Source organism: Salvelinus fontinalis, chromosome 36 (genome assembly GCF_029448725.1).
Source record: "Salvelinus fontinalis isolate EN_2023a chromosome 36, ASM2944872v1, whole genome shotgun sequence".
NCBI lineage: Eukaryota > Metazoa > Chordata > Actinopteri > Salmoniformes > Salmonidae > Salvelinus > Salvelinus fontinalis.
In genome coordinates, this window is record NC_074700.1 from 14,616,298 (window position 1) to 14,639,778 (window position 23,481).

At 41.3% G+C, this 23,481-nt stretch overlaps 1 protein-coding gene across 1 annotated transcript; it reads left to right on the forward strand.

The window, feature by feature from the left end:
• Nucleotides 1–14,967: 14,967 nt before the first annotated feature.
• Nucleotides 14,968–20,501, forward strand: LOC129835434 (up-regulator of cell proliferation-like). Its single transcript, XM_055901074.1, has 2 exons — nucleotides 14,968–14,977; nucleotides 15,105–20,501. Exons 1-2 carry the CDS (start codon nucleotides 14,968–14,970, stop codon nucleotides 19,793–19,795), a joined length of 4,701 nt encoding a protein of 1,566 aa, XP_055757049.1. The 3' UTR covers nucleotides 19,796–20,501.
• The last annotated feature ends 2,980 nt before the right edge of the window (nucleotides 20,502–23,481 follow it).

The window sequence follows — 23,481 nt, forward strand, 5'->3', positions numbered from 1 at the left end:
CATTTTTTTTTGCATTATTAATGACTAACCAAATGAAGTTCCATGTGTCCTATCTGTGCTTGGAGTTCAAAACAGTTAACCCAAACTAAGCTACCAGTGTTATTAAAAGTCTTATTGAAACATGTTCTCATAACGTTATTAATTATCTTCAAATAACCTATAATTTTCATTCTCCGAATGTTAATGAAATCTCCCAGGAAAACTTTCAGGGAACCATAGTAAAACATTCGCAGAGCCTCCCTGCAACCAAACAATTAGTGTTCCCAGAACAGGCTAAATGTTTACTTTCGTTCTCAGAAGCTTTAAAAAACGTTCCATTTTAATCGGTCAGGAAACTTATGCCGTCGTTCCCAGAACCAATGAGAAAGCAAACATGTACGTTCCCTCAACTTCCAAGGATCCAAATGTGCTAGCTGGGTATTTTGGCATACTGCTACCTGCCAGTGAAGTAAATTCTGGCAAAATGGTTCATGAGTGCCACAATAACATACCATTTCCAGATCATTCATTTATTTGATAATACTGGTTCTCCTTTACCATGTCATTTTGGGGCGGCCCAGTTAAAGTTCCCCGTAGACACAGATCTAGGATCAGCCTACCATCTCCAAATCTAGGGGGGAATAGTATTATATAATCTAAGATCAGTAAAACAAGGTCAGATCTAGTGCTTTCTCTCTTCAGTGAGATACCATTTACAATAAAGCATCTAATAATGTTTTTACCAACACTTGTAACAGAAATGTATGCTGTTTTTTTTTATCCTAAGGGTATTTAATTAGCATTGTTACATTGGTTAACTTATCTATTCCATACTTATTTCAGATCCTGGCCATGTGAAAGTTTTTGACCTTTGAACCGGGGTAAGAGTGCCATGGCTGAAGGCACCCTGCTAATGGATATAAAAGAAGAGGTAGGTTGTGACACTTGGGGTTGAACCTTAAATCGTTCCTCAATTCCTCACGTCTTCTCTCCTCACCCCCTTCCTTAAATGCAATGCAATGGATCTCTGATGCGTTTTTAGAAAGGAGGAAAGGAGATAGAATGCAAGCAATCAAGGAAATACTTTTGATGCTTTTACATAGGTACAGGAGGACAGTGTCCAGATTGAAGGGCATTCATATTTGTTCAGATAGCTAGATGCTTTGCATACTGTCAAGATCGTGTAAAACTATAGCACCACCGAGGATACCCCTTCAGTCAGACGGAGCAGAGGCTAAAGTTGTCTATTGCCCAGAGACTGAGAGGAGGGTGGAGAGAAAAGGGACTGGAAAATGTCTGGAGAAGCAGCAAGGAGAGGCCTCACTGCTGGTTAACTTGGTCATCTGACCATGTTGGTGAAGATGGACAGATGATGGGCAGAGAAAAAGAGAGGCTATTTTGGTGCCATCATCATCTGCACCTTTCTGTTACACCATTTTTGAAACTCTGCTAAGGCTGAAAAAGAGGGCAATAGCGTGGAGGCGAGCTGAGCCTGTGTGCGTGTAGCTTCCTGTTGAAATGAGCTATACTGCTTCCTGCCTTTGACTTTTTTAATGCTGAACATTGCTAATAGAGAGTGAATTTAGACCGAGCTTGACAAGTGTCTTGTTACCTTGTTTGAACCCGATGAGCTAAAGTTTGAGCTTGGTTTGAGCTGTTCTGTTTTGACGTGTTCTAAACACTTTTCTATAGGTAACTGATGGTTAAACGATTACATCTTAGCCTAGAGGTTAAGAGCGTTGGGCCAGTAACCGAAAGGTTGTGGGTTTAAATCCGTGAGCCGACTAGATGAACAATCTGTTGATGTGCTCTTGAGCATGGCACTTAACCCTAATTGCTCCTGTAAGTCTGCTAAATGACTAAAATGTAGTTTTAAGCTGGGGGTTTTGAGCCCTGAATGCTGATTGCCTGAGAGTTGTGGTATGCAAGACCGTATACCACGAGTATGACAAAACATTTATTTTTCCTGTTGTAATTACGTTTGTAACCAGTTTATAATAGCAATAAGGCACCTCGGGGGTTTGTGGTATATGGCCAATATCCCAAGGCTAAGGGCTATATCCAGGCAGTTTGCGCTGCGTTGTGTGTATGAACAGCCCTTAGCCGTGGTATATTGGCCTGATATCACATGCCCCTGTGCCTTATTGCTTTAATGTGGTGTGGTTAGTGTTATAGTAGACCTGAGAAGATAAACCAAAAATTACCAGCACTGACATTGCCTTCCTCTTACCGAAGCATTTAGCGTACATCAGTAATTTTCAGTGTTTAATTTTTTAAATAATTACACAACGCTCCCGTAAATTGTTCAAAAAACATTATTTGGTCAGCTTTAATAGCCTCTGCATTATGTTCATTTCTGCTATGAAAGTATCTGCCTGTCCCTGTTATGCTGTCGGCTGCTGACTCTCACTCCCTCTCCCCACCGTCCGCACGTATGAGGGACAGATGCATTCTGAGAAGCACAAGCATATGACCGTTGATTAAAATGATATTGTGGGAAAAATACAGCTTTCAAAGATCAAAATGCTATTGTGGGAAAAATACAGCTTTCAAACCAACTACTGTTGTGCTAGAGAGGAGAGTCACAGCTTTCTGTGAGTATATCATGTATTCATCACCTCTTTAATATTGAGTTCATGGCACCACTTTACAACCGGAGTAGGCTGTAGTTAGTATGGTTTTGTGCGCCATTTGCAGTGAATAGGCCTACATCAAGTAGCCTAGGCCTAGCGCTTGAAAGTTTTTGTAGGACATTAGTCTACATTTACTGATAGATGAATAAAGTAGCCTACATGGCTATCTAGCAACAATATCATATTTAGAGTTAGCAATCTAGCTAAGGTTGTTTTCACACTTGGTCCCTTTCAGACCATTTTTGTGAACTCAGTGCAGTTCGCTTAATTCTTTGTGAAAACTCATCTTAAAGATCAGACCCTTTTTTAAACATGTTCACCTGAAATGACATACCCAAATCTAACTGCCTGTAGCTCAGGCCCTGAAGCAAGGATATGCATATTCTTGGTACAATTTGAAAGGAAACACTTTGAAGTTTGTGGAAATGTGAAAGGAATGTAGGATAATATAACACATTAGATCTGGTAAAAGAAAATCCAAAGAAAAAAACAATTTTTTTGCATTTTTTTGTACCGTCATCTTTGAAATGCAAGAGAAAGGCCATAATGTATTATTCCAGCCCAGGTGCAATTTAGATTTTGGCCACTAGATGGCAGCTGTGTAAGTGCAAAGTGTTAGACTGATCAAATGAACCATTGTATTTCTGTTCAAAATGTTGTATCAGGACTGCCCAAATGTGCCTAATTTGTTTCTTAATGACTTTTCATGTTCAAAACTGTGCACTCTCCTCAAACAATAGCATGGTATTCTTTCACTGTAATAGCTACTGTAAATTGGACAGTGCAGTTAGATTAACAAGAATTTAAGCTTTCTGCCAATATCAGATACAGTTGAAGTCAGAAGTTTACATACACTTTGGAATCAATAAAACTAGTTTTTCAACCACTCCACACATTTCTTGTGAACAGACTATAGTTTGGCAAGTCGGTTAGGACATCTACTTTGTGCATGACACAAGTAATTTTTACAACAGTTGTTAACAGACAGATTATTTCACTAATAATTCACAGTGTCACAATTCCAGTGGATCAGAAGTTTACATACACTAAGTTGACTGTGCCTTTAAACAGCTTGGAAAATTCCAGAAAATTATGTCATGGCTTTAGATGCTTCTGATAGGCTAATTGACATAATTTGAGTGTACCTGTGGATGTATTTCAAGGCCTACCTTCACACTCAGTGCCTCTTTTCTTGACATGGGAACATTTTAAAAAATCAGCCAAGACCTCAGAAACAAAATTGTAGACCTTCACAAGTCTGGTTCATCCTTGGGAGCAATTTCCAAACGCCCGAAGGTACCACGTTCATCTGTACAAACAATAGTACGCAAGTACTATTAAGGTGTAAGGTGAATGCACCAATTTGTAAGTCGCTCTGGATAAGAGCGTCTGCTAAATGACTTAAATGTAAATGTAAATGTAAGTATAAACACCATGGGACCACGCAGCCGTCACACTGCTCAGGAAGGAGACGCGTTCTGTCTCCTAGAGATGAACGTACTTTGGTGCGAAAAGTGCAAATCAATCCCTGAACAGCAGCAAAGGACCTTGTGAAGATGCTGGAGGAAACAGGTACAAAAGTATCTATATCCACAGTAAAACGAGTCCTATATTGACATAACTTGAAAGGCTGCTCAGCAAGGAAGAAACCACTGCTCCAAAACCGGCATATAAAAGCCAGACTACGGTTTGCAACTGCACATGGGGACAAAGATCGTACTTTTTGGAGAAATGTCCTCTGGTCTGATGAAACAAAAATAGAACTGTTTGGCCATAATAGCCATCGTTATGTTTGGAGGAAAGAGGGGGAGGCTTGCAAGCCAAAGAACACCATCCCCACCGTGAAGCACACGGGTGGCAGCATCATGTTGTGGGGGTGCTTTGCTGCAGGAGGGACTGGTGCACGTGACAAAATAGATGGCATCATGAGGCAAGAAAATTACGTGGATATATTGAAGAAACATCTCAAGATATCAGTCAGGAAGTTAAAGCTTGGTTGCAAATGGGTCTTCCAAATGGACAATGACCCCAAGCATATTTCCAAAGTTGTGGCAAAATGGCTTAAGGACAACAAAGTCAAGGTATTGGAGTGGCCATCACAAAGCCCTGACCTCAATCCTATAGACAATTTGTGGGCAGAACTGAAAAGCGTGTGCGAGCAAGGAGGCATACAAACCTGACTCAGTTACACCAGCTCTGTCAGGAGGAATGGGCCAAAATTCACCCAACTTCTTGTTGGATACTTGTGGAAGGCACCCAAAACGTTTTAACCCAAGTTAAACATTTTAATGGCAATGCTACCAAATGCTTATTGAGTGTATGTAAACTTCTGACCCACTGGGAATGTGATGAAAGAAAGAAAAGCTGAAATACATAATTCTCTCTACTATTATTCTGACATTTCACATTCTTAAAATAAGTGGTGATCCTAACTCACCTAAGACTGGGAATTTTTATTTGGATTAAATGTCAGGAATTGTGAAAAACTGAGTTTAAATGTATTTGGCTAAGGTGTATGTAAACTTCCGACTTCCAACTGTACCCCTGTGCGCTCTGTCATTGTGCTGAGACAGCGCAGCGGAGATACAGAGTTTGCGCCAATCTGTCACTCAATCATTTGGATCTTTTTTGCTATTTATATATAGGAACATAAAACTAAAACTGAGGGGCACAAGTTTCAACTGAGGGGGCTAAGCCCCCGTTTTTCCCCCTTGTGGAGCCGGGTAAGGTTCACACATTATCGCAGGAATCATACTTGAGTAAAAGTAAATGTAGCCTACCTTAATAGAAAATGACTCAGGTAAAAGTTAGTCACCCAGTAAAATACTACTTGAGTAAATGTCTAAAAGTATTTGGTATTAAATATAATTATCAAAAGTAAATTAAATTGCTCAAATAATATACTTAAGTATCAAAAATAAAAGTATAAATAATTTCACATTCCTTATATTAAGCAAACCAGACAGCACATTTTTCCGGAATTCTGAGAGCCATTGTCCGGCTCCCTTTTTTTAGTATAATGTGAATGCAAAGCTCCCCATGTTCTCTTGTCATTAGTCCCACACCACACACTAGACTACTGCAACACCGTTTCCCCTGCCATAACCCCTTACATTGGAATCACAAAAGAGAGAAGAAAATGATGTGCAGGTTTGCAGAAAAAAAGTGCTGTTTTTGGATATTGATTAGCAATTGTCAAAGACTTACAGAAATTCCCAAATGTGTGGAGTTTTTGTCCAGATTATTTGCTTGCAATATGTGACTATAGGTTAAGAGAGCTTCATAAGCTGTTTATTGATTGCGGGGTTTGAATAGTGGATATTTTGTGAGAATCACAACATAGGGTACAAATCTATTCTACCTCTTAAAAGGGCAGTCAATTTTCAATTACAGCATTATTTATTCAACAGTTATTATATTTATTCTGTTACCAATCAAATGTACATGTTAATAGTATCTTCTGATTACAATTATTATGTCTCATATTTTAACTAAAATCTGTCCAATAACACCTTCTGATGAAATGGATTGTCCTGCACTTTGTAAAAACCCAGAGTGCATGTTGAAAAAAAGATCTTGGTTCCTTTCTAAACATAGCAATGTGAATGTAAAGAGGACTCAGTCCACAAAATAGGTGAAGTGAAATGGCAAAAGAGTTGAGTCCTCATTAAAGGGGAAGGGCAGTGTGAATACAAAGACAACTGAGTACTTTTGCAAAAATAAATACCTCAGAGTTCACTTTAAGTTCGCTTTACCAATCTAAAAATGTTTAGCTGACATGGACTAATTCAGTCTCACTGTGGCGAGATTGTTGTGGCGCATTGTGTTGACTAGAATGCAGTGGTGTAAAGTACTAAACTAAAATACTTTATATTACTACTTAAGTAATTTTTTGGGGTATCTGTACTTTACTATTTTTTATATTTGACTACTTTCACTTTTACTCCACTACATTCTTATAGGGCTCCCGAGTGACACAGCAGTCTAAGGCACTGCATCTCAGTGCTAGAGGCGTCACTACAGACCCTGGTTCAATTCCAGGCTGTTTCACAACCGGCTATGATTGGGAGTCCCATAGGGCGGCGCACAATTGGCCCAGTGTCGTCCGGGTTAGGGTTTGGCCGGGGTAGGCCATCATTGTAAATAAGAATTTGTTCTTAACTGACTTGCCTAGTTATCAAAAGTAAATTAAATTGCTCAAATAATATACTTAAGTATCAAAAATAAAAGTATAAATAATTTTCCCTTACCTTATATTAAGCAAACCAGACAGCACAATTTTCTTGTTTTTTAAATTTACGGATAGCCAGGGGCACACTCCAACACTGACATGATTTACAAACAAAAAAATCATTTGTGTTAATGAATCCGCCAGATGAGAGGCAGTACGGATGACCAGGGACATTCTCTTGGCAAGTGTGTGAATTGGACCATTTTCCTGTCCTGCTAAGCATTCAAAATGTAACAAGGATTTTTGGTGTATGGAGTAAAAGGGAAATGTATGGAGTAAGAAGTACATAATTTTCGTTTTAACCTTTATTTAATTATATTTAATACCAAATACTTTTAGACATTTACTCAAGTAGTATTTTACTGGGTGACTAACTTTTACTTGAGTCATTTTCTATTAAGGTAGGCTATATTTACGTTTTACTCAAGTATGACTCCTGCGATAATGTGTGAACCTTACCCGGCTCCACAAGGGGGCAAAAGGGGGCTTAGCCCCCTCTGTTGAAACTTGTGCCCCCTCAGTTTTAGTTTTATGTTCCTATATATAAATAGCAAAAAGATCCAAATGATTGAGTGACAGGTCGGCACAAAATCTGTATCTCCGCTGCGCTGTCTCAGCACAATGACAGAGCGCGCAGGGGTACAGTTGGAAGTCGGAAGTTTATATACACCTTAGCCAAATACATTTAAACTCAGTTTTTCACAATTCCTGACATTTAATCCTAGTAAAAATTCCCTGTCTTAGGTCAGTTAGGATCACCACTTTATTTGAAAAATTTGAAATGTCAGAATAATAGTGGAGAAAACTAATTATTTAATATTTAAATTCTTTCATCACATTCCCAGTGGGTCAGAAGTTTACATACACTCAATTAGTATTTGGTAACATTGGCTTTAAATTGTTTAACTTGGGTCAAACGTTTTGGGTAGCCTTCCACAAGCTTCCCACAATAAGTTGGGTGAATTTTGGCTCATTCGTCCTGACAGAGCTGGTGTAACTGAGACAGGTTTGTAGGCCTCCTTGCTCGCACACGCTTTTTCAGTTCTGCCCACACATTTTCGATAGGTTTGCGGTCAGGGCTTTGTGATGGCCACTCCGATACCTTGACTTTGTTGTCCTTAAGCCATTTTGCCACAACTTTGGAAGTATGCTTGGGGTCATTGTCCATTTGGAAGACCCATTTGCGACCAAGCTATAACTTCCTGACTGATGTCTTGAGATGTTGCTTCAATATATCCACATCATTTTCCTTCCTCATGATGCATCTATTTTGTGAAGTGCACCAGTCCGTCCTGCAGCAAAGCACCCCCACAACATGATGCTGCCACCCGTGTGCTTCACGTTTGGGATGGTGTTCTTCGGCTTGCAAGCCTCCTTCTTTTTCCTCCAAACATAATAATGGTCATAATGACCAAATATTTATATTTTGGTTTCATCAGACCAGAGGACATTTCTCCAAAAAGTACGATCTTTGTCCCCATGTGCATGTCTTTGTCCCCATGTGCATGTCCCCTTTTTCCCCATGTGCATCCCCATGTGCAGTTGCAAACCGTATTCTAGATTTTTTATGGCGGTTTTGGAGCAGTGGTTTCTTCCTTGCTGAGCGGCCTTTCAGGTTATGTCGATAAAGAACTCGTTTTACTGTGGATATAGATACTTTTGTACCTGTTTCCTCCATCTTCACAAGGTCCTTTGCTGTTGTTCTGGGATTGATTTGCACTTTTCATACCAAAGTACGTTCATCTCTAGGAGACAGAATGAGTCTCCTTCCTGAGCGGTATGACGGCTGCGTGGTCCCATGGTGTTTATACTTGCGTACTATTGTTTGTACAGATGAGTGTGGTACCTTCAGACATTTGGAAATTTCTCCCAAGGATGAACCAGACTTGTGGAGGTCTTGGTCTTTTTTCCATGATGTCAAGCAAAGAGGCACTGAGTTTGAAAGAAGGCCTTGAAATACATCCACAGGTACTTTTATTATTATTATTTTATATTTCACCTTTATTTAACCAGGTAGGGTAGTTGAGAACAAGTTCTCAGTTACAACTGCGACCTGGCCAAGATAAAGCAAAGCAGTTCGACACATACAACAACGCAGAGTTTCACATGGAATAAACAAACATACAGTCAATAATACAGTAGAAAAAGTCGATATACAGTGTGTGCAAATTAGGTAAGATAAGGGAGGTAAGGCAATAAATAGGCCATGTTGGCAAAGTAATTACAATATACCAATTAAACACTGGAGTGGTTGATGTGCAGAAGATGAATGTGCAAGTAGAGATACTGGGGTGCAAAGGAGCAAGATAAATAAATAAATACAGTAAGGGGATGGGATAGTTGGATGGGCTATTTACAGATGGGCTATGTACAGGTGCAGTGATCTGTGAGCTGCTCTGACAGCTGGTGCTTAAAGCTAATTAGGGAGATATGAGTCTCCAGCTTCAGTGATTTTGCAGTTCGTTCCAGTCATTGGCAGCAGAGAACTGGGAGGAAAGGCGACCAAAGGAGGAATTGGCTTTGGGGGTGAACAGTGAGATATACCTGCTGGAGTGCGTGCTACGGGTGGGTGTTGCTATGGTGACCAGTGAGCTGAGATAAGGCGGGGCTTTACCTAGCAAAGACTTGTAGATGACCTGGAGCCAGTGGGTTTGGCGACGAGTATGAAGCGAGGGCCAGCCAACGAGAGCATACAGGTCGCAGTGGTGGGTAGTATATGGGGCTTTGGTGACAAAATGCATGGCACTGTGATAGACTGCATCCAATTTGTTGAGTAGAGTGTTGGAGGCTATTTTGTAAATGACATCGCCGAAGTCGAGGATCGGTAGGATGGTCAGTTTTACGAGGGTATGTTTGGCAGCATGAGTGAAGGATGCTTTGTTGCGAAATAGGAAGCCGATTCTAGATTTAATTTTGGATTGGAGATGCTTAATGTGAGTCTGGAAGGAGAGTTTACAGTCTAACCAGACACCTAGGTATTTGTAGTTGTCCGCATATTCTAAGTCAGAACCGTCCAGAGTAGTGATGCTGGACGGGCGGGCAGGTGCGGGCAGCGATCGATTGAAGCATGCATTTAGTTTTTCTTGCATTTAAGAGCAGTTGGAGGCCACGGAATGAGAGTTGTATGGTATTGAAGCTCGTCTGGAGGTTAGTTAAAACAGTGTCCAACAAAGGGCCAGATGTATACAGAATGGTGTCGTCTGCGTAGAGGTGGATCAGAGAATCAGCAGCAGCAAGAGTGACATCATTGATGTATACAGAGAAGAGAGTCGGCCCGAGAGTTTAACCCTGTGGCACCCCCATAGAGACTGCGGACAACAGCCCCCCCGATTTGACACACTGAACTCTATCAGAGAAGTAGTTGGTGAGGCAGTCATTTAAGAAACCAAGGCTGTTGAGTCTGCCAATGAGAATGTGGTGATTGACAGAGTCGAAAGCCTTGGCCAGGTCGATGAATACGGCTGCACAGTAATGTCTCTTATTGATGGCGGTTATGATATTGCTTAGGACCTTGAGCGTGGCTGAGGTGCACACGTGACCAGCTCTGAAACCAGATTGCGTAGCGGAGACGGTACGGTGGGATTCGAAATGGTCAGTAATCTGTTTGTTAACTTGGCTTTCGAAGACCTTAGAAAGGCAGGGTAGGATAGATATTGGTCTGTAGCAGTTTGGGTCTAGAGTGTCTTCCCCTTTGAAGAGGGGGATGATCGCGGCAGCTTTCCAATCTTTGGGAATCTCAGACGATACGAAAGAGAGGTTGAACAGGCTAGTAATAGGGGTTGCAACAATTTCGGCAGATAGTTTTAGAAGGAGGGGTCCAGATTGTCTAGCCCGGCTGATTTGTAGGGTTCCAGATTTTGAAGCTCTTTCAGAACATCAGCTGACTGGATTTTGGTGAAGGAGAAATGGGTGAGGCTTGGGCGAGTTGCTGTGGGGGGTACAGGGCAGTTGACCGGGGTAGGGGTAGCCAGGTGGAAAGCATGGCCAGCCGTAGAAAAATTTTCATTGAAATTGTCAATTATCGTGGATTTATCGGTGGTGACAGTGTTTCCTAGCCTCAATGCAGTGTGCAGCTGGGATGAGGTGCTCTTATTCTCCATGGACTTTAGAGTGTCCCAGAACTTTTTTGAGTTTGTGCTACAGGCTGCAAATTTCTGTTTGAAAAGGCTAGTCTTAGCTTTCCTAAGTGCCTGTGTATATTGGTTCCTAACTTCCCTGAAAAGTTGCATATCATGGGGGCTATTCGATGCTAATGCAGTACGCCACAGGATGTTTTTGTGCTTGTCAAGGGCAGTCAGGTCTGGAGTGAACCAAGGGCTATATCTGTTCCTGGTTCATTTTTTTTTTGAATGGGGCGTGCTTATTTAAGATGGTGAGGAAGGCACTTTTAAAGAATAACCAGGCATCCTCTACTGACGGGATGAGGTCAATATCCTTCCAGGATACCCTATGCCAGGTTGATTAGAAAGGCCTGCTCGCTGAAGTGTTTTAGGGAGCATATGACAGTGATGAGGGGTGGTCGTTTGACCGCAGACCCATTACGGATGCAGGCAATGAGGCAGTGATCGTTGAGATCTTGGTTGAAAACAGCAGAGGTGTATTTGGAGGGCAAGTTGGTTAGAATGATATCTATGAGGGTGCCCGTGTTTACGGATTTGGGGTTGTACCTGATAGGTTCATTGATAATTTGTGTGAGATTGAGGGCATCAAGTTTAGATTGACAGACGGCCCGGGGTGTTAAGCATGTCCCAGTTTAGGTCATGTAGCAGCACGAGCTCTGAAGATAGATGGGGGCAATCAATTCACATATGGTGTCCAGGGCACAGCTGGTGGCAGAGGGTGGTCTATAGCAAGCGGCAACGCGGCAAAGCGGTACACCTCTAATTGACTCAGATTATGTCAATTAGCCTATCAGGTGCTTCTAAAGCCATGACATAATTTTCTGGAATTTTTCAAGCGGTTTAAAGGCACAGTCAACTTAGTGTATGTAAACTTCTGACCCACTGGAATTGTGATACAGTGAATTGTAAGTGAAATAATCTGTCTGTAAACAATTGTTGGAACAAAAAGTAGATGTCCTGACCGACTTGCCAAAACTATAGTTTGTTAACTGTGTGTGTTGGTTGAAAAACGAGTGGTTGAGTGGTTGAAAAATGAGTTTTAATGACTTCAACCTAAGTGTACTAAAACTTCCGACTTCAACTGTTATGTGTAAAGGCGCCATGGAAAGTCACTGGAGCGGATAGGTATGACTACTTTGGGTTTCATAAAAATTATTTGGAAAGGCACATACCTGTCTATAAAAAGTCCCACAGTTGACAGTGCATGTCAGAGCAAAAACCAAGCCATAAGGTCTAAGGAATTGTCCATAGAGCTCCGAGACAGGATTGTGTCAAGGCACAGATCTGGGGAACGGTACCAAAAATAATTCTGCAGCATTGAAGGTCCCCAAGAACAAAAGAGGCCTCCATCATTCTGAAATGGAAGAAGTTAGGAACCACCAAGTCTCTGGTCAGGGATGTAGCCAAGAACCCGATGTTCACTCTGACAGAGCTCTAGAGTTCCTCTGCAGCTCTCCACCAATGAGGACATTATGGTAGAGCGGCCAGACTGAAGCCACTCCTCAGTAAAAGGCACATGACAGCCCGCTTGGGGTTTGTCAAAAGGCACCTAAAGACTCTCAGACCATGAAAAACAAGATTCTCTGGTCTGATAAAACCAAGATTGAACTGAATGCCAAGCTTCATGTCTCGAGGAAATCTGGCACCATCCCTACGGTGAAGCGTGGTAGTGGCAGCATCATGCTGTGGGGATGTTTTTCAGTGGCAGGGACTGGGAGACTAGTCAGGATCAAGGCAAAGATGAACGGAGCAAAGTACAGAGAGATCCTTGATGAAAATCTGCTCCTGAGCGCTCAGGACCTCAGACTGGGGCAAATGTTCACCTTCCAACAGGATAGCGACCCTAATTACACAGCGGAGACAACTCAGGAGTGGCTTCGTGACAAGTCTCTGAATGTCCTTGAGTGGCCCATCTCTGGAGAGACCTGAAAATAGCTCTGCAGCGACGCCCCCCCATCCAACCTGACAGCGCTTGTGAGGATCTGCAGAGAAGAATGGGAGAACTCCCCAAATACAGGTGTGCCAAGCGTGTAGCATCATACTCAAGAAGACACAAGGCTGTAATCACTGCCAAAGGTGCTTTAACAAAGTACCGAGTAAAGGGTTTGAATGTAAATGTAATATTTCATTTTTCTTTTTATATATACATTTGCAAAAATGTCTGAACCTGTTTTTGCTTTTTCATTATGTGGTATTGTGTGTAGATTGATGAGGGAGAAAAAACTATTTAATACATTTTAGAATAAAGCTGTAACTTAAACAAAATGTGGAAAAAGTGAAGGGGCCTGAATACTTTCTGAATGCACTGTGTAGTTTCTTTATTAATTGTTGTATGTTGTAAATATTTATTTTTTCTATATTACAATCCCTACCATTGATAGGTTTTGATTTCCATTTCATTTCGAATAGTCATGGAGTGATCTTGGTTTCCTGAAACAGTTATCAATGTATAGCTTGTTGACTATGAGAGCTACTCGTCTCCCTTTTAGTCCATTGTCTTTGAAGATGGGTACAGTATTTTGCGTCGTTCTGCTATTTCCTTTGGGAACGGATCATTCATGCCTTTTTTTAAAGCCGGCAAGTTTTTTGCCAAGGCTTTTAACCACTATTTTATCTTTAAAGGGTGCGAATTTGGCAATGATTGGCGCTTGTATCGATGCCCTATCTGTCCGAAATTTGGTCAACAGTATTGCCTGGGATCTGCACCGCTTTAACCATGAATTCACCTGATTTTCGTGCATTGATCTAGTCTGTATAACAAGTTCTCTTAACTTCTTTGGTATAGGGGGCAGCATTTTCTCTGTAGTATTTTCTCTTATGCTCTGTAGTGTTTGAGATTGGAATGTAAACTGTGGAACACAGAGAGACCTTTGGACATTAAAAGTTTGAATAATTAAACAATGTTTCTATTTTTGAGAATGTGGGAATGGCCCATGGACACTTAAGGGACAGTCATGACGAGTGTGTTTCATTTGGTGATCTCATGAAGAACAGGAAACACACATTACTGTATCTTTGTTTGTGTACACTTTTCAATTATGAGATTTACATCTAGATGTTGGATAAAATTAATGAGTAAATATTAAACTATTTGTGAAAAAATGTAATGTGATGTTTGCCTTTTAAATGAGAATTGTTCTTCATATAAAAGTTAACTAGGACTCACTCTGTGTGCAATAGTAGTGGTTAACATGAGCCTAAAATTATTAATTTGGCTTTGGATGGTGTACAATAGACCCAGTCACTACAAAGATACAGGCGTCCTTACTTAGTTGCCAGAGAGGAAGGGAACCTCTCAGGGATTTCACCATAAGGCCAATGGTGACTTTAAAACAGTTTAATGGCAGTGATAGGAGAATACTGAGGATGGATCAACAACATTATAGTTACTCCACAATACTCAACTAAATGACAGAGTGAAAAAAAGGATGTCTTTACAGAATACAAATATTCCAGAACATGCTTCCTGTTTGGGTATGCTTGTCATCGGCAAGGACTGGGGAGTTTTTCAGGATAAAAAGAAATAGAATGGAGCTAAGCACAGACAAAATCCTAATGGAAAACCACGTTCAGTCTGCTTTCCAACAGACACTGGGAGACAAATTCACCTTTCAGCAGGACAATAATCTAAAACACAAGGCCACATCTACACTGGAGTTGCTTATCAAGATGACATTGAATTTTCCAAAATGGCCAACTTAAAGTTTTGACTTAAATCTGTTTGAAAATCAGTGGCAATACTTGAAAATGACTGTTTAGCAGTTATCAACAACTAACTTGACAGAGCTTGAAGAATGGGCAAATATTGTACAACCCAGGTGTGCAAAGCCCATAGACTTACCCAAAAAGACTCACAGCTGTAAATGCTGACAATGTTTTTTTCTAATTAAGATATATTAGTGTTTTCTTTTTCATAATTCTTTGAGGCTCACAGTATAAGCCAGATAATGATAATTAGACAGGCCAACTGGGCTCAAAATGGACCAGCTGGCATTTTCTCGAAATGGCAGATGGCCAGTCTGCCCCTGTTCTGATATGTCATCTATAAAATAAGGGTTGTTCTTTACAGATTTAATAAAAAAAGGTTTATTACATTCACCTGAACATAGAGATAATTTTTTTCTTTCCTTTCCCCCACAGAAACCCAACTGGAGAGCTTGCTGCTGGACCTGGGGTTGGAGCAACACTACACAGAGAAGCTCGCCCTGAGCACCGTGCTGCAAATTGATGAGAAGACCGTCATAGATGAACCCGCTCAGACTCTCTCAGCCCTACCATGGTCTTTCCTGAAGAGGTTAATGATGGTTAATGTAACAGCTAGGAGTGTGAAATGTACCTCATCAGGAGGCGAGGAAAGTTGCGATGCTTCATTTTGCAACATAGACCTAGATCTGGAGAGTCTGGTTAATAACCTGGACTCTAGTAATTTTGTAAACCCCTTAGACATTGTTACTGCTCTCTTTCTGTGCTCTAACGGTTTTCTGCAGCAAGAGATGGTCTTGAAAATGTCAATGTGTCAGTTTTCTGTGCCCCTGCTTCTCCCCAATTGTGACACAAAACAGTGCACGCTGATGATTTGGGCAATGCGAGACATTGTCAAGAAGTTCAGACCTCATTCATTGTCAGACCCAAGAGGATTTGTTGAAGACAGGATTGTTCTCTCTGACCTCCCCATGGTCTCTTTTGTCAGATTGGGTGAGTGCTCTGTGTCCAAGTCACAGATTCTGAACAAGCTTCTGAGTAATCCCCAACAGTATCACGATACGTTTGTCCACCATGATATGGAATGCGGTGATAGTCCAAGGAGGATATCCAATGGATTGGTTGAGATAAGCTGGTACCTTCCCTGTGGGAACAAGAACATTGACATCTTTGGTGAAGCTGTTGCTGTAACCAATCTGAGAGGGGACATCAGTTCCTTTGAGACCCAGTACACCTTTCTTTGTCAGACCTCTGCAGCAGTCTTTGTGTTCTTTGACAACTTGGACACCAAGTACAAGCTACTGAACAGCCAAAACACCAAGGCACAGCTGTTTCTAGTGGGTAACCCACAGAGCAAGAGATTCAGCATTGATGATTTGAAGAAAACCGCCAAAGAGATGAACTTGAAGACAAGCAATGTCATCCTGAAAACCAAACAGATAAATGATGCAGACTTTGTGAAGAACCTGCGAAACACAGTTGGTCAGGTGATCAAGAGTTCAAAGTTCAAAATGCCATTGGAGCAGATGGCTGAAGTGGCACACGAGCTTGGGATCTTGGTTGACGAGGACTGCCAAGAATGTCAGAGTGCAAAGCAAAATGCTGATGCAATTACCTCAAATATACATGACATACCACAGTATAAAGAAAGTCAGCTTCCCTTGCAAGGACAGGTCTGGAAGGAGCTGGCATGTCTAGAGAAGGAGGAATGCAGACTGCGGAAAGCTGGGAATCAGAACCTAGAGATGTACAAAAGTAATCTCCAATCACAGAAGACACAACTAAGGAAAAAGCAGAGCAACTATGACATGTCGCGGGCAATGACTTGCTTCATAAATTCAATTTCAAGCACAGGGCTGGAAAGGTCCTACTTCTTGAAATGGATGCGAATGAACCTGGACAATATGTCTCGTAAAAATGTGACTGGCCTCAGAGAGCAGTACAAAGAGATGTGCCAGAACTCCTCTGAAAACAAAGAACAAATTGCAGACGTTGACAGACAAATTTCAAACAGTTCTTTGGGGATTGAGCATTTCCTACGTGAATTGGGTCAACTGTATGAGTCTGCGGTCTTACTGGGAGAAACTGAAATGTCACGGCAACAACTGCAGCACCTTCCCAGACTATGTGCTGAGTTGCTTCTGGATGGGTTTCCTCTGGAGCTGGTGGATGGAGATGCATCTAACATACCTCTGAGATGGGTGAGTGATGTGCTGCATCAGCTCAATGTCTTGGTGCAGCCGAAGAACAAGATCCTGGTGGTAACGGTTCTAGGTGTTCAGAGCACAGGAAAGTCCACTCTACTGAATACGATGTTTGGAGTGCAGTTCGCAGTCAGTAGCGGCAGATGCACAAGAGGGGCCTTCATGCTTCTCATCAAAGTCAAAGACGACTTCAAAAAGGAACTGAACTGCGATTTCTTAGTGATCATCGATACAGAAGGACTGAAGTCGCCAGAGCTGGCACAGCTGGATGGCAGCTATGAGCATGATAACGAGCTAGCCACTCTAGTTGTTGGGCTAAGTGATGTCACAATTATCAATATTGCCATGGAGAACTCGACTGACATGAAGGACATCCTGCAGATCGTTGTCCACGCTTTTCTCCGGATGAAAGAGGTGGGAAAGAAACCCAAGTGTCAGTTTGTCCACCAGAACGTGGCAGATGTTTCGGCACACGACAAGAACTTGAGAGACCGGAAATTGCTCTTGGAGCAATTGAACGAGATGACCCAGGCAGCAGCCAGAATGGAAAAAAAGGAAGAGAACCAAAGCTTCACAGATGTGATGGAGTACAACCCAGAGACTGGTAACTGGTACATACCTGGACTTTGGCATGGAAACCCTCCAATGGCACCTGTCAATGCCGGGTACAGCGAGTCCGTCTACGAGTTCAAAAAGAACATGATCAAGGTCTTCCAGAACTGTGAAGCCTCTGAGAACAACATCATGGACTTTCTTAAGTGGACAAAAAGCCTTTGGAATGCTGTGAAGTTTGAAAACTTCATCTTCAGCTTCAGAAACAGCCTGGTGGCTGATGCCTACATGAAGTTGTGCGCTGAGTTCAATAAGTGGGAATGGTCATTCAGAAAGCACATGCACACATGGACAACAAATGCTGAAACAAGGATTTCCAACTTTGGGACAGTTGCAATGAAAAGCAAGGTGGCCAGCATGAGGGATTTTCTCAACCAATTGAAAAGTGCAGCCTTAACGGAACTTATCAAATGGGAGAAGACCATTCTTGACAACCTGACCAAGTACTACGAACAGACAGAGGGCCATGTCTATCTTGTGGAGAGATTCAGAGAGGATTTTGCAAACAGCACCAAAAGTATGAAAAGGGAGATGGAAAACTCTATAATGAGTAAACTGGAAGCTGCTGTTGAGATTCGACAAGGAATGAAAAAGCTTGACACAATCAAGAAGAACCACACAGCCATGATTGAGAAAATGGTGCTGAAGTTGCTTGAGGACTGCAGAAAGAGCCAATCTAAGCAGTTAGTGATGGACCTTGATAGAGAATTTGAAAAGGTGTGGGAGGAAACCGTGCAGGAGCTGTCGAACTTTGAAGGATTGAGTCCACAAGACGTGATGAGTAATGTTTTTAACCAGCTCCGGTCTAACATGATGCAGAAGGGAGGTGTAGTGAATGAAAAGCTTAACAAAGTGAAACTTGAAGATCATGGAAAAGAACACTTCATAGTCACTCCAAAACAGTTATTCAAGAGATTAATTAAGGGGATTTTTATGGATGAACCGACAAGAAAAACCCAGGCCTTGGCAGACAACCTGATAGCCAAATGCCAAGAGTTTGTGCTCGAGAAGGATAAAAGGAAAACGGACTACCATGACACATACATTCAAGAGATCCTGCACATGATTGAAGAGAAGCTGGATGCCAACAAAGATCTTGACACAAACCACACATTTGAACTGAACATCAAATTGCACATTTGTGGGTTTGCAGCCAGGACCTTCCAGAATCTGCATGAAAAGTTCATAAAGGACAATAATCCGCGTTTGTGCCTTGAAATGTTCAGGTCTAAATACTTGGCAGACTTCAAAGACTTGTTCAATGGACAAGATCAGTGTCAGAGGAAAGCCGAGGAGTTCACCACCCTGTGTCTCAAACCTGCAGTAGAAGCCTATATTTCCAGTTCCCTGGGTTCGGAAATTGTTGACGAAATGCTGATGGGACAGAGTGCCTTTCAATTCAGCTCTCGGGCATTTTTTCAGTACTCTATCCTGAAGCAACTACTGTCAGAATTCAACTTTGCCAACTACGTAAGCTACATTTGTCACTATGAAGCCTTTGTCAAGAATTGGATTTTGGATGGAATCTTGAAACGCTTCTCACAAGGAAACAAAATGTTTGATTTGGAAGACTTTCAACTCAAAGGGATCATCAAAATCATCAATAAGGCAATCGAAAAAGCACAGATGAATGAAAACGGTAAAATAAAGGAATTCATTCAGTACATATGCAGGGACCTTGGAGAGAAGCTGGTGCTTCCCCAAGATGCATTGGAAGCCACCATGATCCTCAACAATTCCAACCAGGAACAGTTTGCCTTTTGGCTCAAAAGGTCTGTAATGGAGATGGAACAGTTGCTGAGAGAAGAGTTCCAAAGAGCAAGTGATGTGAAAAAAAAATTGGAAAGACAGAACATCAATCCGCAGAATGAGCTGTTCACACGAGTGTTTGGCTGCGGTAAGCAGTGTCCATTCTGCAAGGCACCGTGTGAGGCAGGAGGAAAAGCCCACAGAGACCACTGTGCCTCAGTACATCGACCACAGGGACTTGGTCGTTTTAGGTTTGAGGGCTCAAGAAAACTTGTCACTGACATCTGCTCCACTTCAGTGTTCAGTGATACCACATTCAAATGCTATGCAACAGGTGGACAGTGGCATCCTTATAGGAAATACCGGCAACTTTACCCTGACTGGAATATTCCTGCGGATGTCAGCATACAGGCGTCAGACTACTGGAAATTTGTGATGGCAAAATTCAACACCCGCTTTGCCGAAGAGTATGGCGCACTGCCTGCAGTTATTCCCCCTGCCTGGAATCTGATCTCAAAGCAACAGGCAGAAAAAAGCCTCAAAGAGTCTTTTAGCATCAATTGAGATTCTCTACATTGCCTCAAAGAGCAATAGCCTTAATTTGGTTTGACTGAGTCGCGACACACCAATACTTTAAGAGACTTGACTGCATGGAACATTCTTAGATTAAACACTGAACTAGTGTTCTTAGTTTTCAGTCAAGACATGGGCCCTTGAAATCCACCAATAAAAAAAACAATGGAATGGTAACTGGTATGATAATCTGTCTTGCATTTGGCCTTAGATACTTGTCTGGCCATATTGTGGGTCTTATTTGCTAGGCTGGAAAGCAATTCATTAAATAATTGATCCTACTGTGAATCAGTCTACCTAGGGTACTAGGCTCTGACGCTAAATCTGTTTTTCAATGCTTAAGAATTTTACTTCTGTAAGTAAACAAAATTCAAGTTTCAAAATTGTACATTGCATTTTATTCATGCCTTATACGTTTTGGGAATCAAAATGTTCCTATATATATATATATATATATATATATAAACATCTTGACACATTTTATTTTGGTTCTTATATGGTGAATAGGGTTAACATTTCAATTTAATTTTGTTACGGATCAAACCACACATTGTTATTACCCTATTACTGATGTGATTCATTCAAGTGTTGAAAAGGATCATATTTGAAATCGGCAATGTTCCCTTGGATTCTAACGTACCTACACATTTCATTTTTCAAACAAACTTTGAAATTAAAATAAACTTACTCAAGTCTGCTTGTCTGTTTGTTTCTCTGTAAGAAAGCTGTACTTATTAATATTAGCTGAATATTTACTAGTGTCTGTTAATACCTCAAAGTAATATAAAAACAGAGGTTCTCACAAGTTTCTTGATGTAGTATATTAGCGTGGTATTGGTATTACAATAATCACATTGTTTTTAAGGGCGCACACCAGAGAGAAATGCCGTCCCTATTTCAATGTACAGCTAGAGTCGAAAGTTTACATACACTTAGATTGGACCACTCCACAAATTTCTTGTTAACAAACTATAGTTTTGGGAAGTCGGTTAGGACATCTACTTTGTGCATGACAAGTAATTTTTCCAACAATTGTTTACAGACAGATTTCACTGTATCACAATTCCAGTGGGTCAGAAGTTTACATACACTAAGTTGACTGTGCCTTTAAATAGCTTGGAAAATTCCAGAAAATTATGTCATGGCTTTAGAAGCTTCTGATAGGCTAATTGACGTAATTTGAGTCAATTGGAGGTGTACCTGTGGATGTATTTCAAGGCCTACCTTCAAACACAGTGCCTCTTTGCTTGACATGGGAAAATCAAAATAAATCAGCCAAGACCTCAGAAAACAAAAGGTGGACCTCCACAAGTCTGGTTCATTCTTGCGAGCAATTTCCAAATGCCTGAAGGTACCACGTTCATCTGTACAAACAATAGTATGCAAGTATAAACACCATGGGACCACCCAGTCGTCATACCGCTCAGGAAGGAGATGCGTTCTGTCTCCTAGAGATGAACGTATTTTGGTGCGAAAAGTGCAAATCATTCCCAGAACAACAGCAAAAGGACCTTGTGGAGATCCTGGAGAAAACAGGCACAAAAGTATCTATATCCACTCTAAAACGAGTCCGATATCGACATAACCTGAAAGGCCGCTCAGCAAGAAGAAGCCACGGCTCCAAAACTGCCATAAAAAAAGCCTGACTACGGTTTGCAACTGTACATGAGGACAAAGATTGTACTTTTTGGAGAATTGTCCTCTGGTCTGATGAAACAAAAGTAGAACTGTTTGGCCATAATGTTTGGAGGAAGAAGGGGGAGGTTTGCAAGCCAAAGAACACCATCCAAACTGAAGCACGGGGGTGGCAGCATCGGTGCTTTGCTGCAGGAGGGACTGGTGCACTTCACAAAATAGATGGCATAATGAGGCAGGAAAATTCGGTGGATACATTGAAGCAACATCTCAAGACATCAGTCAGGAAGTTAAAGCTTGGTCGCAAATGGGTCTTCCAAATGGACAATGACCCTAAGCATACTTCAAAAGTTGTGGCAAACGGGCTTCAGGACAACAAAGTCAAGGTATTGGAGTGGCCATCACAAAGCCCTGACCTCAATCCTATAGAACATGTGTGGGCAGACCTGAAAAAGCGTGTGCGAGCAAGGAGTGCTACAAACCTGACTCAGTTACACCAGCTCTGTCAGGAGGAATGGGTCAAAATTGACCCAACTTATTGCGGGAAGCTTGTGGAAAGCTACCCGAAATGTTTAACCCAAGTTAAACAATTTAAAGGCAATGCTACCAAATACTAATTGAGTGTATGTAAACTTCTGACCCACTGGGAATGTGATGAAAGAAATAAAAGCTGAAATAAATAATTCTCTCTACTATTATTCTGACATTTCCCATTCTTAAAATAAAGTGGTGATCCTAACTGACCTAAGACAGGGAATTTTTAAATGTCAGGAATTGTGAAAAACGGAGTTTAAATGCATTTGGCTAAGGTGTATGTAAACTTCCGAATTCAACTGTATTTAAATAAGATGTTTGTTTTTTATTTGTAATAAATACAAAAAAAAAAACTATTTTTTCTTTGTCATTATGGTGTATTGTGTGTATCTTTTATGCTATGGCAGATGAATGGCCTTACTCAGTTTCATGACCTTTTATATTGATGGCACCTTTGCCACTTTCAATGACCTTGCTATCAAACGTAATTTACCCCATTCAAGTTTATTTAGGTATTTCCAAATCTGACTCAATGCCCCACCTTTCCAAATACATCATCGGGTTTGGATGCCCTTTTGAAAACACCTTTTCAACTAAAGGGACTCATCCCATATTCTTTAGATAACCATGTCCCTTGATAACCCGCCATTCAATAAAATCCAATCTGAGTGGAAAAAGGAACTTGGTGGAGAGATCTGTGACAAAGTCTGGAGTAGTGCCTGCTTTAGGGTAAATGGAAGCTCCTCTTGTGTCTGGCTCAGCCTTATACAGTTTAAGGTACTCCACTGTATCCATTTCAGTAAGGCCAGATTGTCCAAATTCTACCCAAATATTGATGGTACATGTGACTGGTGTAAAAGCTCCTTGGCGGACTTGACTCACATGTTGTGGTCCTTGCCTGGCAGACTATTGGTCCACTATTATTGATTTAAAACCCTTTCTGAAGCATGTAACAGAGTTGCAGCCTAGCCCAGAAATGGCTATTTTTGGAGAAACAAACTGCAATCCTTCCCTGACCATAGCTAGATGTCATTGCCTTTGCCTCCATGTTGGCCCGCAGAAGGATTTTATTGAATTGGAAATCTATCAATCCTCCCTTAACCTCTCTTTGGCTCAAAGATTTGATGCTGTTCCTAAAATTGGAATAAAATTAAGTATACCATCCGAGGGTCAACCAACTCATTTTATTCCACCTGGGACCCAATGATATCCTATTTTGAACAGCTCCAAACACTTCCTACAGATTTGTGCTCTTTGCCTCACCCACCCCTTGAGCTTACTACTATATACAGTAGGCCTAGGGGGTAAACAAAATAAAGAAATGCCATGCTGGTGGGTGGTAATATGCAAATTAAAACAAGCCCTGAAAAGAAACGTAGTCTGAAAAGTATTAGCACGTCATCTCAAAGGGGAAACACTTTCCCACTTCGGATTTCCCACTTCAAGCCCATATCATACTTTGACTAAAACAATGGCTTATTGGCTTAAATCATTGTGCAACATCATGG